Source organism: Botrytis porri (assembly GCF_014898465.1).
Source record: "Botrytis porri strain MUCL 3234 chromosome Unknown BPOR_004, whole genome shotgun sequence".
Taxonomy (NCBI): Eukaryota; Fungi; Ascomycota; class Leotiomycetes; order Helotiales; family Sclerotiniaceae; genus Botrytis; species Botrytis porri.
Window position 1 is genome coordinate 41,588 of NW_024066078.1, and position 16,034 is coordinate 57,621.

At 40.3% G+C, this 16,034-nt stretch overlaps 6 protein-coding genes across 6 annotated transcripts; 3 read left to right on the forward strand and 3 right to left on the reverse strand.

Annotated features, from left to right (window-relative positions):
• Positions 1 to 7: 7 nt before the first annotated feature.
• EAF01_003006 (uncharacterized protein) lies at positions 8 to 4,480 on the reverse strand. Its single transcript, XM_038911260.1, has 3 exons — positions 4,121 to 4,480; positions 887 to 4,044; positions 8 to 837 (listed from the first exon to the last, which is right to left on the reverse strand). The coding sequence occupies exons 1-3, from the start codon at positions 4,424 to 4,426 to the stop codon at positions 144 to 146; spliced, it is 4,158 nt and encodes a 1,385-aa protein (XP_038772495.1). The 5' UTR covers positions 4,427 to 4,480; the 3' UTR covers positions 8 to 143.
• Positions 4,481 to 4,872: 392 nt separating this feature from the next.
• Positions 4,873 to 5,797, forward strand: EAF01_003007 (uncharacterized protein; the record flags this gene model as incomplete). The annotated part of the gene is made up of 2 exons (XM_038911261.1): positions 4,873 to 4,957; positions 5,022 to 5,797. 2 exons carry the CDS (start codon positions 4,873 to 4,875, stop codon positions 5,795 to 5,797), a joined length of 861 nt encoding a protein of 286 aa, XP_038772496.1.
• Positions 5,798 to 6,292: 495 nt separating this feature from the next.
• On the forward strand, positions 6,293 to 6,721 carry EAF01_003008 (uncharacterized protein; the record flags this gene model as incomplete). Its single annotated transcript, XM_038911262.1, has 1 exon — positions 6,293 to 6,721. One exon carries the CDS (start codon positions 6,293 to 6,295, stop codon positions 6,719 to 6,721), a length of 429 nt encoding a protein of 142 aa, XP_038772497.1.
• A 749-nt stretch (positions 6,722 to 7,470) lies between these two features.
• EAF01_003009 (uncharacterized protein) lies at positions 7,471 to 7,918 on the forward strand (the record flags this gene model as incomplete). Its single annotated transcript, XM_038911263.1, has 2 exons — positions 7,471 to 7,582; positions 7,644 to 7,918. The coding sequence occupies 2 exons, from the start codon at positions 7,471 to 7,473 to the stop codon at positions 7,916 to 7,918; spliced, it is 387 nt and encodes a 128-aa protein (XP_038772498.1).
• Positions 7,919 to 8,334: 416 nt separating this feature from the next.
• On the reverse strand, positions 8,335 to 10,351 carry EAF01_003010 (uncharacterized protein; the record flags this gene model as incomplete). Its single annotated transcript, XM_038911264.1, has 4 exons — positions 8,335 to 9,137; positions 9,185 to 9,600; positions 9,648 to 10,095; positions 10,255 to 10,351. The coding sequence occupies 4 exons, from the start codon at positions 10,349 to 10,351 to the stop codon at positions 8,335 to 8,337; spliced, it is 1,764 nt and encodes a 587-aa protein (XP_038772499.1).
• Positions 10,352 to 12,458: 2,107 nt separating this feature from the next.
• Positions 12,459 to 12,980, reverse strand: EAF01_003011 (uncharacterized protein; the record flags this gene model as incomplete). Its single annotated transcript, XM_038911265.1, has 1 exon — positions 12,459 to 12,980. The coding sequence occupies one exon, from the start codon at positions 12,978 to 12,980 to the stop codon at positions 12,459 to 12,461; it is 522 nt and encodes a 173-aa protein (XP_038772500.1).
• Between the last annotated feature and the right edge of the window lie 3,054 nt (positions 12,981 to 16,034).

Below are 16,034 nucleotides of genomic sequence, written 5' to 3' on the forward strand. Positions count from 1 at the left end.
TGATTGTAAAATCTTAAGTCTTAATTATTTTGTGTCTATGCAGTCTGACCTGCTTCATTGACTGCCAATCTAGTGTATATTTCTAGAAATCCCCTTGCCTAATAATACTTAAAAACCATGCGGCCAAAAAACTTTCTTAACGATTACTGATCCATTCCATCCAACTCCACCAGCTTCGTTACAACTTCCACTACCTCGTTCCCGGACAGATCCATTCCAGGTTCATCAATCTTCTTTGCTAAAACATCATCCAACATTCCTCTCAATCTACTGACTAAAACACCGATACGTGCCCAACCCCTCAGTCGTAACCAACCATCTACCAAAAGACCTCTACCCAATGTATCTAATGTAATTGGCCCAGAGAACAAAAGTGCCGTATATGCGTTGAAAGGTGTAAGATCTCTAATAAAAACTTTACTCGTCGCCATTTTATTGAAATAACTCATGTATTTGCTGTTACCAGGGAATGTTTGTGCATCAAAGATTGTACTACTTGGATGAACAAAAACACGTCCGTTTTCTTGATTGAAGTATTTGATTGTCTTTGCTTCCGGATCTAATTCCACAGCACCGGAGACAGAGGCCGCAAATTTCTTATCTGGGAAATCGATACGTGCAAGTTGAGGATTAAAAGCTCCTGCGCAAAGGGATCGAATAAGAGCATTGTTTGATGATTTGGCTGATAAAGCTGGAGGAAGAATCGACGATGGCGGAATGAAACCTATCTCACGTAGTGACGTAAGATATTGAGTTCGATTTGAGGATATATCGTTGAGTGTCTGATATGAGAGGAAGTTATCGTTGCACCAATTTCGAATTTCTCCTTGTCGATAACTATTGAAAATTAGTGTCATATTTCAATATCAGGAGTAGAACAATATACTTTCTATTGTTAATCATCTCGAACCATTCCTCAAAAGCTCGGAGATCACCAATCAAATCACCTTGATTTTTAGCGAACTTTGCCCTTACAGATTTTGACTCTTCTCTTTTATCCTGAGGTGATACAAAAGGGGATTTAACTGTCAAGATAGCTGCGATTGTGACAGCGGCATCCAAACAACCAAACATAGCTCCGTAAACCATTAGTTTACCGCAACGAAGATCAGCAGGGATCATTGAAAGATGACGACCTAAAGCAGTAAGATCATCACCATCAAGGGCACCCATTCTTCCCAATAAATCCATAGCACCATCAACAGCTATACTCTCAGGAGGAGTAATGGCACTTGCTAAGAATGATCCTACTTCCTTAATTCCCATAGCTCGTACAGATAAACATAATTGTTCCAATGGTACTCGTCTAATCTCAGGTTCGGGTCTCTCCATCATTTTTGATTTCTCGGCATTTCGTGTGTATAATTTATAGCATTTTCCTGCTTGAACACGACCTGCTCTACCTCTTCTTTGTTTACATGCAGCACGTGAAGCCCATACCTCTTCCAATTTACGCATGTTATTTTGAGGATCGTAACTTGTCTCCTTAACACGACCAGTATCTATGACTGCAACAATATCATCGATTGTGATTGAAGTTTCGGCAACATTCGTGGCAACGATAACTTTACGTTTGCCATACGGAGCATGTGGGAATACTTTTCTTTGATCTGATGATTGTAGAGATGCGTGTAATGGTAGAGCATGTAGATTCGGTATGTTCTTCAAGTAATCCAGCGTTCGAGTGATTTCAACCAGACCTGGCATGAAGATGAGAATTCCACCATCTTGTTTAAGATGAGTCAATTCAGCATCAATCTCTTTCACAGTTTGACTGATCAAATCATAATTGATTCTCATACCAATACTTTGAATGGCAGCTGCAACATCCTGGTCCATACCAGATGTTTCCTGATTGTCTTCCTGGTACTTAGTACCAAATCCCGGATTGAAATTAGTCATTCGAATAACATCATCAAGATAGTAGTCTTCCACTGGGTATGTGCGACCACTAATCTCGACTCTACCAACTTTTCCACCACTTTTGAAATAATCTTCGAAAATTCCAGCATCCAAAGTGGCACTCATCAAGATTAATTTCAAATCTTTTCGTTGGCGAAGAACATCCCGTAACAAAACAAGCAAGAAATCTGTATCCAAAGATCTCTCATGAACTTCATCTATGATAACATGACTAACATCTGCAAGTGACGCCACTACATCATCACTACTTCCTCCGGATGTTTGTAATCGTCTCAGAAGTACACCTGTAGTCACAAACGTAATCTTGGTATTCGGTGATGATTTTGACTCTCCCCGAATAATGTATCCAACCTCTTGACCGACGGCAGAACATCGCTCATCACTAACCCGATCTGCCAATCCCAAAGCAGAGATACGTCTAGGTTGCGTACAAATAATTTTCGCACAATCTCCAAACGCTCGTTGATACATGTCATCCAGGATAAATTGAGCCGATTGAGTTGATTTACCAGAACCAGTTTCACCCGAGATAATAGTAACTTGGTGAGAATTGACAGTGTCCACGATAATATCCTTCATTTCCCAAGCGGGTAAAGTTCTTCGACCTTTGATCATAGATTCCAACTTCGGATTGAGTTGTCGACTTTTCCATTCATCCTTGCTTTTAATGTTGGCAATCCATTTAATCGCTCTAGGATGTCTTGAGATATTCTGTCTTCTCCGACGAACTGGCTGAATTTCACTGACTATCGATGCAGCGGCCGAAACATCGCTAAGCTTTCCGGGCCTTTCAATGATACTATAAAGATGTTGTTCCACCCAGTCTATGAGGAAAAATAGCATATGTTCACCTAATAAACTATCCATGGCATGATTCAACGCCTGCTTCATAATGCTCAAACGAATATATGCTGGCAGTTGAACGTGAACAGATATGACCGGAACGTTTTGTGGATACTGAGAAGATCGACGAAATTGAATGATAGGTTCGACAGGAAGATTGGTTCCACGATTTGATGGTTTGATTTTAATTCTGCAAACATCTTTCGATGGACGGGAATAATTCTCCCCAAAAACCGATTGAAGACCAGTCATTTCTTCTTCCCAAATTTCTTCTGAAGACTCTTTAGCATTTTCAGTGTCCCAGGAGTCCTCGCTTGGAATAGATTCGACATCTCTTCCACTCGACAAGAGTATGTGTTGTAAAGCCTCCGAAGCTTTCCCTTCATCGTTATGAATATAATAAATTTGCTTGCAAAGCTCGATTGAATACCCAGCCTCAGCCAATCTCTTGATAGCACCTTCGCGCTTCAAGTCACTACTTGCCATACTAATACCAGCGACATATCCTTCAGGCAATGCCCATCTTGGTAGATCATCCTCTGGAACATGGATCAGTAACCATTCAAGTGTCTCCTCTCTATCTTTGCATATTTCCACAGCTTCTTCGATATGACTCTGCCTGAAATCAAGAGTCTTGAATTCTTTCACAATGGAATGCTTCTGAAAGTCGGATAACACAACATCATGTGGGTTCCAGATAGCATGTTTTCTTACTAAACTTTCGACTTTCGTTCGCGTACGTTTACCCATCTCGATTTTAGGTACTTTGGTCCACCCCCTGTGAATATTGTTATGCGATGATCCCCCTCCTGTTGAATTTGTACCGTTGCTTCCATTACCACGTAATGCCAATCCTGCACCTCCTGGACCTGCCGATCCTGGTGTATTCATAGCCTTTTCTCTAGCCTTTTGTTGTTCATTCCGCTTCTTTTCCATTGCAGCTTTTGCATCTTCTCTTTCCCTCAACGCAGCAAATGGATCCGCCTCATACATCCATGCCTTTCCTTCCTTGATATCCTCTTTCTTCAAAACTTCGAACTCACCCTTCCATAAATCTCGATAATCAGGTGGAAGTGTCATGTGAATGTTTCGCATATTAAGAACCCGAAAGAGACCATATGTGGCAGCGAAATGTCTAGCTTCAAGAGCTGTAGGTTTGACTGCAAGGTGCTTATGCGAAGGTGGTAATTTGAAGGGGGCTAGAGATACGAGTTCTTGGGTTTTCGTATTCTTAGATTTTAGGATTACCATTGAGGAGAATCCTTCCGGAGTTTTCATCTATTGTTCGAAGCCTCAGTATTCGCCATCGTTATTGTAGACATTTCCGTAATCTCCACAGCATTAAAACACATACCATAGTATATTCTGGTTTTTCCCATCTTTGCTTTTGACAATGTTCCGCAAGTAAATTGACGGGCAACTTTCCAGTCCATGATTGCCCACCAATCAATTTCTTAACATCCGGTCTCTTTGGCGCCTCACCCAATGGATCTGGTCCATCTTGTCCTAGAGTTGGCGGCTTCCTTTGCTTTGGCTCTTTATCCGAATTTGAGAATACTATAAAACTATCGTCTGCAGCGGGCGTCGTTGACGTTTTATTTTTACCGGCAGATGTACCTGGTTTTGGTCCACCTTTCGATGATTGTCCTTTCTTGACCATATTTGGTCTCTGCAGTCTTGATGACAGGCAGATCCATGAAATTTAAAAGTAATAGTAATGAAGGCGTTGAGATCTTTTAGCGGTTCATTAAATTTGGATGCTGGTTGGAAATAAAGTTTTCCCCACAAGGCTGAAATAATTGTGAAGCTCGGACTTTCTTTGCATTTGAAGTGTATGTGCGTCATTCTGGTTTGGTGGAACTTCGTAGCTCAGCCTTGTTGATTATTTGACTGGGTACGGAACCTTACTCCAATTAGTAGCCATCACCGAGTGGACATCAATTAAACTACCGGTACTGTTGCGCAGGTACTATTCTACTCTACCACTCTCGATTTTACAATTTAGGAATTGACGAGGGTATGTTTAAGGTTAATATCTGGGGTCTCACCAATATACAGAATACATAAAACCTCTTCTGCCTGGTTAACCTCTACTCAATCGTAATTATGGCTTCAGAAATCGAAGAGGATACTAACGGGACATCTCAAGCATCTTCCTTATCTAACAAAAACTCTTCTAAACCAAACGCATGTACTGTAACACCATTCGTTCTCTTTACTCCCCATCTATGTGGAAGACTAACAAAACTTCATAGTTACCCAAATGATGTCAAGTTCGCGATCCAAACGCCCTAATTCCTCCCCAACATCCTCCCCTCCTCCTAAAAAGATTGCGAATTCGAATCCTTTCTATTTTGGTCGAGCGGGTCTCGGAGTTTACTTATCAGACCCCTCATCACATCCTTCATCACGCATGATCTATCACAACTCTTCATTTGTGGCCATTCATGACCTTTACCCTAAATCTTCGGTTCACGCCCTCCTAATTCCACGAGAGGAGAAATGGAATAGTGTGCACCCGAAAATCGCATTATCCAACCCCGACTTCCTCGAAATGGTGAGACCGGAAGCAGAAAAGTTGAAGGGGATAGTTGCATCAGAGTTACGTCGAAAATATGGACCGGAATCTGCAGAAGATTTGCAAAGGCAAAAAATACTTAACGGAGAAGTCAATCTTGACGATGATGCTGAGATGCCAGAAGGTAGGGATTGGGAAGAAGATGTTATGATTGGAATACATATGCATCCATCAATGGATCATCTTCATATTCACGTTCTTTCCGTGGATCGTTATTCTTCATGTCTGAGGAAGCGAAAACATTACAATTCATTTGCTACACCATTCTTCGTCAATTTATCAGAGTTTCCTTTATCCGAGGAGAGACAAGAAGCTCTCGCTAGAAAAGGACAAGGTAAAGCATGGCTAGAAGATAATTTGAAATGTTGGAGATGTGGTTTACAATTTGGAAACAAATTTGCTAGGTTGAAGGAACATTTGGAGTTGGAGTTTGATGAATGGAAAAAGAAATAAAGGTCAAGCAAAAATCATTATACCAATTTTCATCCTCCACACATACTTTCTGCGACACAATTACTGATAGAACTCATCTCAACCATACCGATCGTAGTTTCTGACATCACGAGCATATATATCCATATGAATCTTAACACACCAAATGAAAAGAAACGATTCAATAATGGGTCAAATGCTAATCTAGTACCTACGAGAATTCATCCGTCTAGAAAACAATCCACCTCGCTTAAGGTTATCGAGCCCCATTGTTCGCGCCGTCGATCCAACACAAAGGAACCACCTTTACTACGAACTCACAACTACTTTGCAACAATGCTAATTGTGTGCACAAAAATATCTTTCCGTGACCTCGATTATTCCCTTTTCACTCTGTCCAAACTCCACTCACTAATTCCTCAGTAACTAACTCAGCAACTAACCACAAGCTACCACTTTAGATTCTCACTTTTAACTACAACGACTCTCAACTACACCTTTCAAATCACTGAAAAGATGTCCGGAATGAACGCTGTTGCCACCGTTGTTGCTTCTCTAATCATCATCATTTTTGTTATTGTCTTCATGATCTTCGTTCCCAGCTACATGGGCATCAGATTTGAACGTCGACGCATCGCAGCTCAAAACAATCGTCAATCAACGAACTGGCCATTTCCTCCACAGCAGGAACAGCAACAACAGCATCAACGACCAAGACATGAATACGATATCGAGATGAACGATTGGCCTTTGAGATGTCCAGAACCGGCTTTGACAAGAAGATCTTCTGATTGGCCTTTGGGAAGAATGGAACCAGTAGTCATGTCGGAGAGAAAAAGAGAAAGTATTAAGAATGTTGTTTTGGAGTCTGGTGGTAATCTTGAGGGATTTCCTTACCATGCGCGACAAAAGCTGACATTTAACGCTCAGAGGGAGAGGACTTGAAAAGGTAGGTGGAAAAACGAGATGCTAAACATTACGAGTTTCCCATCAGGTAAGCGCAAGTGCACTCATACAATTTAATCCTATGAACAAAAAATAGTACAAACCCATGTATAAATGAAAAGAAATGAAATGGTGACAGATTTGAAAAACTTTCTGCTGTGGTATTAAGTTTATGACGTCCTCACCCAATCAGACTAGAAACAAACTAAGACATTATGTCAATTTTTACAACGTCATTGAAAAAGATCTACAGCGGAGTAATGTAAGGAGAACCTCAGATACTAACACCATAAAGGACATCAATAGCTCAAACAGCACAAAATTGAACACAAGATACGAGAAAACGGCTCTGTACAATATCTGAGTTACACAATATTTGCAGATCTGACTCGTATCGACTTTTAGAAGTGTGCAACGTATGATCCCATCAACGAATGAAGATCCATTGCTACAAGAAACACGAGAAACTCCATTCCTTTAGGTAAGGGTGTAGAACAACTGGTATGATTTTTGTCTCCATCATAAGAAAAATGGTATGATTTTTGTGTTTATGATGGAGAAAAATGTAAGGTGCCGATGCGGACGGTTGAGGATGTAATGTCTCTTGGAAAATAGTGAACTCCCCATGATGTATATATGCGGGAACTTTCCCAATCATGGTGCAGATTTCTAGCTTTACCACATTTCTGTCGGGAAAAAAAAACACCTCGCAACTGGATTGAATTCATATTTCAAAAACTCAATTCAAAATGCATATCCAAAACTTTCTCTGCGCCCTTATCTCTCTCACTCTCACGAACCTCGTGACCTCCTCTCCAACTGAAGCCGGTACCCTCTCCACCCCACCCCCACCAGGAGAAAGTAAATTTCCCCTCCTCCTCCTCCTCCTCCTCACTCTTCCAACCAACTAACAAACACCCAGCCTACCTAGTCGGATTTCCCATCTGTGCAATCCCCGGATTCACTGAAATCCCCGGCGATTACAACGAAACCATTCATCAATATCCCAACGCTACACTCGCAAGTTGTATTAATGAGTGTCGATCTGCATATCCAGAATGCAAAAGTATTGCTTTTCATGCGCGGTATACGGAATGTTTGTGGTTTGATGAGAGGGTGGATAAGACGCAATTGTATGAGGATGATACGAGTGAATTCGTTCATTATGATTTGATTTGTCCGGTGCCTGCTTGTTAGGTATGGATGTCAATTGACTGGTGGAGGTGGGAATAGAATGTGATAATCATGATACAACAAAGCGATGAATGAAACTTATCAGCGATGTTCTGATGAACAACACTGACAAGGAGGTTAGCGAGGTGGGAGGAGGTGGATGTTATTGGAGACTCTTGATTTTATCCTTCCCCGAACAATTCATCTTAAAGCAGCATCGTTAGTGATGAGATTGCTATATTAAAGATTTTGAATGCATTTGTATTACAGTATTGTACTCCAAATTGTAAATCTTACTATTTTATTTCCATATCTCAAATATGTTCAATCTCCTATATGAAGCCTCCAGGTGAGATATCTCATCTGTCCCCACCTCGAATCATTGGCAAACCAACCCGGGTGAACCACTTGATCGTTGAAACATTAAATATTATTTCCATTCATCTATTCCTCTTTTCCTTCATTCCTCTTTGCCTACTCTCTCTTCTCTCCCTTCCTTTCCTACTTCTCGAAATTCCCCTCCTTTGAATTGTTCTCTTGACCCACCACACAATCATGTCCCTCATTAAGAATAAAATAACGACAAAAGCAACAGGTAAAGCTATTTGCCAAAAATATTTCTCGTTATGTTCTATACTTGGCATGTCGGTGAAATTCATTCCAAAGTAACCTGTCAAAAAACTTAACGGCAAGAAAATGATAGTGACAATTGTTAGTTGTTTCATAGACTCATTTTGATATGCTGAGATGGTGTTAAAGATTAAATCAATCATTCCATCGGCATTTCGTCGAAGTTGATCCAAAGACTCCGTAATCAATACGATATGATCTTCAACATCTCCAAGGTATGTTTGTGCCATTTGACTAATCTTAACGGCAGATGCTGCCTTTTGTACATCACCTCTTTGTCCAACATTTTTGTGATCTCGGAGAGAATTGATCAGATTAGCAATCGGATTGATGAAGTTGCGTAATGTAGTTATTTCGCTAGTAACGACGTATAATGATGTCGTATGTTTAATATTTGGATTTGTCAAGACATCTAGCTCTAATGAACCAATGATATCCTGATAGGCGGAGGTCACAGGTATAGCAAGATCAATGACAGCATCGAGAACGGCCTGCATTATCATTGATGCATCACATGATTTGCGAAGTATTGTATCAGAATTGTATAATCTGTGAAGGATGGGCTCTTCAATGTCATCTGCGGAATTTTCGAAGAAGGAAATGACGGTGTTATCTATGTTATATTAGATCAAACTCAACAGAAACAAAAGGACTACTAACCAGCAGTCAAGAATATCGAGACCTGCTCAGCACTAACGGCCAACTTTTTTTGTGTCAAAGGAGAAATTTTCTCCATATGTGCCGCTCTTTCTTGGTTTGGTCCTCCATGATATCTTTGTAAAGTCCTTAATTTTTGCACTGGGGAGTTTTGTACACCATCCGTATGCCCAGTTATATATTCCTTAGTTGTGTCATGAATCCCGCCCGCTAGCGCATCGGTGGGTGTAACATTGGAATTCCTCCGCTTCATAAGTTTATACAACGCTTTACGAAATGGTCCTCGTTTCCTTTTCCTAGGAGCCTCCAATGTTATATCTTGTTCGTTGTCGCTATCGCTTTCCGACTCGCTGTCTTTATCTGGATGTAAATGAACGAGTTTTTGCAATGTCAAAACGACATAAGTATGGTCAGTGTACCTAGATATCATTAGTCCTTGGCCATGAGAATTTGCTGCACAACATACCAATCTGCCTTTGTCCTATTATTGAGATTGACCATATCCTCAATTGCCAACCTGTGTAATTTCTTCTTTTTGCCAATGGCTTGTATTACATCCCAACTTAATCCATTGATATTGACCCATCGACATTTAATCCACTCCTCTTGTTCCATATCCAAAAATTGAACGAATTCTTCATTATTGAATTCCCTTTTGACTATCTTATCTTGACTGAAATCCACAAGAGTTATCTGGCAATCCTCGTGTAAGTTGAAGCTAGCAGTTCGACCACCAAAAGGTTGTGATGGATCCAAACCAGGTTCTTGTCCTGGATGCCATTCTGGTTGACTGGGTGAAACATCAACAGTGGGAAAGGTATTGGTTCGTGAACGGGTTGCGCGACGTCGAACTGGTGATTGTCCCGCCAGGGAATCTGGGGCAGATTGAGTGGTCATTGTAGGCTCGAGTTCATCTGCAGATTTAAGATAAGCAGGTTTTGGAAATGTGCGCATCAAGATAATATCCGTCGGAAGGCATGAAGACTTGTGCGAAAGTCCTCAGAATGAGGAGAATCATATATGCCGTTGTCGCATAAATGTATTGATTGGTTGAAGTTGCGAAAGAAACTCACAGCTTATTCTAGGAAATGCCTCCGATTCAAATTCCACGGTTCTTGATGGTGAGCTTATACCCCCGGGCGAAAAATCTCTTATTTCTGGTTCATACATTCTTCCTTTTCGATATCATTTGTATGCGACGTAACAAATTCTTGTTGTTTCAAATTTTGGATCGATCAAACTCCTTTCCTCAAAATCTGACGGATTCGCGATTCAATCTCCAACCCTCAATTCATCCTATAAGACTAAGTTCGCTCTCACAGGGGTATCAAAATAAATATTTAGTGAATGACAAGAATGGAAAACATATCACGCAACCAAAAGAAGTAAATACAGATAAAATAAAGATGTTGATAATTTACTTGTGGAGAGTAAAACAATGTATTGAGGTTCATCTGATAATTTTTTGGTGCACTCGAGTGCATGCAAGACAAGCTTTGCCAAGCTAAAATTGCCTATTTCTAGAAAGCCACATTTGACTACTGTAAAAGTGCCACCTTCAAATTTGCATGTCAAAAACAACCCCTATTATTTAACGAATACTAGATAGTCTCTCTTCTAAGGAGATGCTTCATATGGAAGACTTTATTCACAAAGTGATGAAGATCAGAATAGTATCCAAGTAGATATTCTAATAGTATGCATAATCCAGTTCGTTTCATTCCATTTTATTCACAAAGGTGTTGTGCTGTACCTACAGCGTATTAATTATCTTGGATCTGGAAACTATTCTCCTGTACGTAGGTATGAAAATGAAGATTTAGAACTCGGGGTTGACATCGTACTGGCCATTAGACCCTAAACTTCGCTTTTTCGCTTCGCTCTAGAAAAATGATATTCAATCAACGATTGGTAATATTAAGTGAAGGGGAAAACAAAGGAAGATGTTGCTTCATGGTAATGACATGTGTGAGAACTTACATCTATGAACGAAGTTCATACAAGTAGGTAGATCCGCGTGAACCCCACAGCTAGTATATTCAAACCCATGACAATCCATAACCGAACAGGAAAGAGGGGGTCTCCTTGAAATTGTCAAAATGCATATGATGAATAAATACCATGATCTGGAGAATCTAGATCATACCTATTGACGTGATAGGTAGCCCGTTGTGGTTCAAGACCTGGTGCCAAGTGGACATCAAATCTGCTTAGTCATTGTTCATTAATAGCGGTGAATATGATAAAGTCCGTTCAAACCTTATTAACCTCATGTTCACATTCACATCACTTACAAAGTATCTACCTATCACATATCATAGCAACAAGAGCCCAATACGATACTGATACGAGTTACTGATGTCAGAGTTAGTACTCACCTCATCACAAGACGCTTCTATCTCAACCCAATATTATACCTTATTTATGACAAACACGGAGAACAGTGGACCCCAAGAAGATCATTATTTCCTAAGGTTATTTATTGATATTCATAAACTTTGTACACAGCCATCCAACATTCCCTACCCCAACGGGCCTCAATCAGGCGCCTATCACTACAAAGTATAAGCAATCATATAAGGTATAAGCATTTTATACTTCTTACGTTAATCTGATAGCTGAGTGCAAAACAAGGCTAATAAGTAGTTCTCAATGTCAACTTATGGTTTTGTAAGATGCATCATTTTGGAGATGTTATTACTGTAACCGCTTAGGTGGGGCAAAACGTGTTGAAATCACATCTTATCTTGGCTATCCAATTTGTAATTGGATGCCTTGTACCTTGACTACTGTGTGTAGATCTTAATATGCTTCCACGAGTGTTGTGCATCATTTTGAGTCTGGGGAAAATATCAATTATAGTAGATCTGGAAATGGAGAATCAATGGTTGTTCCGTTGACGTGATGTTGTATGATCTGCGCGAAATTGACAAGGCAGAAATACCTTTCCACGTGTAACCTTAAGACTTTAGGGAACGAGGATAGAGCGAGTTGAAGACCCCCCTATGCGTTTACTACACGCTATGCACCCTTTTGAAAAAAAAGGTAACCTTCGAGAGACAGTTATGTATTTTCATTTCACTGTCAGATCATCAAGGCAGATAGTAATGAAATTGAGAAGAGAATAAATTTCATTTGGTATCATTTCCATATCGCGATCATAACACCCTCTATCATAACACCCTCTATCATAACATCCTCTATCATAACACCCTCTATTATAACACCCTCTATTATAACACCTCTTTCCTAATTCATTCCCACCGCTCCAATCTATTCAATAACTATGCGCATCAACAATCCTCAATTCCGAAGCCATACCGATTTCAAATGGCGAATGTATCTCAAATGGTGATCCAACATTGATATCCAATCCCATAAATGAATCTCGATCCCTCCCAAAACAATTGCCATCAAATCCCGATGCTGGATGAGAGGTAGTCTTCCATGGTGTTGGTAAGTGAACTGGTACCATAAATTCATATCCTGGTTCGGACGTACCCATAGGTCGTAATAAAGGACTTGCACAAGGTTTAGATCTAGCGCTTAGGAGACTGGATGATCTTGGTGTATATGTGGGTGCATCACAAGTCGATGATGCTTCGGAAGCATTACTTCCTCTTCTTTGACGTGCTGCATCACCAGATGCTCGAAGAAGGTCGAAATCCATTGATGATGTCTTCTTTATTGGTCTTTGACTTCGTATGCTTTGTGCTAATTCTCCAAGCTTCATAAAGTTGTCCATATCTGATATCGAGATAATTGGTCCTCCGGCCATTTGTGTAGTAGATGAAGGCATGATTTACTGTTTTGATTAGTCTTTGTCAGGATATTATCTTGGCACGAATAAACTTACAAATAATGAAAATGTGAATGAATGATTGATTGAATGAAGTCCCAACCAAGTATAGATTGCTTGAGAATAGATGATGAGTGTTTCTCAAAGTGTAGGAAAACGTTTTCGTGTATTGTGATTCGTGCTGGTGTGTATTGAGAGAGAAATTCGTGAATGAGAATGAAACCGTTGTAAAACTCTCAAAGTCGTAATGACATAATGAAGTGGAATCGTTAAGGATAGTATGAGTTGAGTTATTAAACAATAAAGTTATGATATACAAAGAATGATTGCGTGGTATGAAATTTAACTTTCAAAAACGAGGAGAAACGGATACATATATCATGATCCGAATCTCCGTACAACCACATCACGAAATCCTACTTGACACGATATTCTAGTACCCCATGGCCAGCGCCTAGAGATGTAAGATCTGCCTACCACTTGGGTCACCCCACTCGCGCTTGTCACAATCCACCCGAGATCCACCATAAGGCTGTCTCCATTTCCGACCCAACCAAAAGTTCTTTATATTAAGAAATGAATGAAGTGAACCATGCCGTAAAATGAGAGAATAGGTACCAAGCGGTTGCAGTTCGCTTATCCAGTCGTTTCATATGATCACCACGTTTTGGGGGGACATGCGTCTAATTTTGTGGGCCTATCAATCCGCCTATTGTTCTTGTGAACAAGGTCGAGAAGGTCAAGCGAAGGCTGTGTTCTTGGTCTATTAGATCCACAAAAGACATAAATTCTACGATTGGTGCATTCGTTCCGGTGATCAGGTTTGCCGCTGGTATCAATTAACCTCCGAAAATCCTTGTTTTGGACCATCATCATAACCGTTTAAGAAACCGGAGGACAAGGGGAAAACTTGGTGTATACGAAACTGTCACATGTTGTACTTATAGAGTTTTGTTTTGTTTCTCCCTTCCGGGTTTGGGTAAGATATCAACACTGGGGTTTATCTCTTGGAAAGACAGTTTCCACAATATTTGTATATGACACGTAAAAGAGCGGTCTCATTTTCTGCGACCTAGGTGTCACTGTTAAAGAGCCTGGTCTAGAATTACTCGAGGGAGAAATCGATTGGTCTAGTGACTTTATTCACGACTACAAAGTAAACAGAAGCATCCTTCTGTTGGAACATTCAATTGTCGAGATATTACCAAGCACATTTATAAATTGTTGTTGGTTCTTTTGAACCGGAGCCAACGATATTCCAACGTTCGTGTTGAGCTGAAGCAGTAATCTTACCGGACTTATCTACGAGGTTAAGAATAATTGTTTGAATGTCAAATGAAGTTAATGTTATGGTAAACATCCGCTGGGAAGTTAATTTTGAAGTTACAACCAACTGACTTTTTAAAAACATGTTTTATGTGGACTCTTATCAATTCAGGGGATTGAAGTCACGCATCTTGATGCCTATTAAAGTTAGCTTGCGAGAATTAAGTTTAGCTTGGGTTCCCAACCTTAACTTCCACGTTGTCACTTGACAGCACCATGCAATCCGAAATTCCCGTTAACCTTGAATGGGAACAATTGTTGGTCATTGAGAGTATCATAAATCACCTACTGGTACAATGTAAACAAGAGTTAGGATGTCATTTGTCATGAAACATCTCTTGACGCCTCCATTGATTTTAAAAAGAACTAGGTATATACAGATCCATTTGTTTTGAGCCTTATCAAAATATCATCCTTCTGTATTTTCATAGGATGTCCTAAGAGTTGAAACAGTTGGAAAGCATTGTTCCGTCATACTGCAATGCCTCACTGACCACAAATTTACTTACCATTCACTTATTATCTCCAATTTTTATTGAGCCAGCAATAGTCCCCTTCAAGATTGTGCCATTGTCAATACAGCTGGCTTTCCTCAATCAGATACACATGGATCTGTATCAAATCCAGTTTATTATAGGTCTGATAACCGGCGGGCGTGATGTTACGACCGGTACAACCATGATAGAGGATTGCAGTTACGAGATAATACTTACCAGACTTAAAGTTATTGTTTGGGGGGGGGGGGTTTACCCGGGAACCAATCAAGTTTTGAATACCGTTAATGTTGATGTTGTTGCTGGTGTGATGTTGCAAATCTTGCGTTTAGGGCTTTCCCTCTTGGTAATCAATATTCATCCAGTTAGATTTTCTGTACCGATTGGTCGGACTGCTCTGCTGTCCCGAGTGTTTGGAAATTAAGGACTGATGATTGTAAAAAGCCACAAACTCGGGGACAGGAACCCGCACTTTAACAGTAATCTCCTAGATTGATGGTTGGTTCTTCGAGGATACGTGGAGATTTGAAAGCATGGGTTACTGATATAGGAAGTAGTGCGACATGGAATACTGCTCTTTTGCCGCGAGCGCGGTATACACAATCTTAGTCTTCTGAAACATGAGGATGGGGCTTCAGTACTCGGGATGTCATACCAGAATGGTCGGGGTAAGGTATAGCATAGGATGGAGGTAAAACATGTTAGTACGTCTCCCAAAGTTGGACGAATGCGAGACGCGAAATGCAAAATACTGGAATTGACACTTCTACGCTAACAGTAAGAAGCAAAGTGTATGCTGTCATGCTGGATAGACGTCAGTACGTGAAATCCTTCTCCTGTGTCAACTGTCTGACCTGGAAAGCAGATGACTTATTTGAATTTATCTACTCGGCCCGTAAAAAGAGGGTACAAGTCTCCCAATTTCGCCCGAAAGTATCCGACCGTATTTAGTGAGTGAATGCCGGTTCCACCCTTTCCTAGTTTTTGCTAGTATTCGGGAAGATATAAATTTCCGAGATCCGTGACCTGTCCAAATGAAATGGCCATGCTTTCCAACGGTCGGACTATTTGGAATTTTCTATGATCAAGAATCAAATGAACTACCATTGGTACCTTCGTTATTAACTTCAACATGAAACGGTCGATCTTGAATATCAATCATCATGATAAGTAGATTGTCTTCCTGCAGTAGTGGCATGCTGTTTAGAATATTCTGATCAAAACGGAAATAATT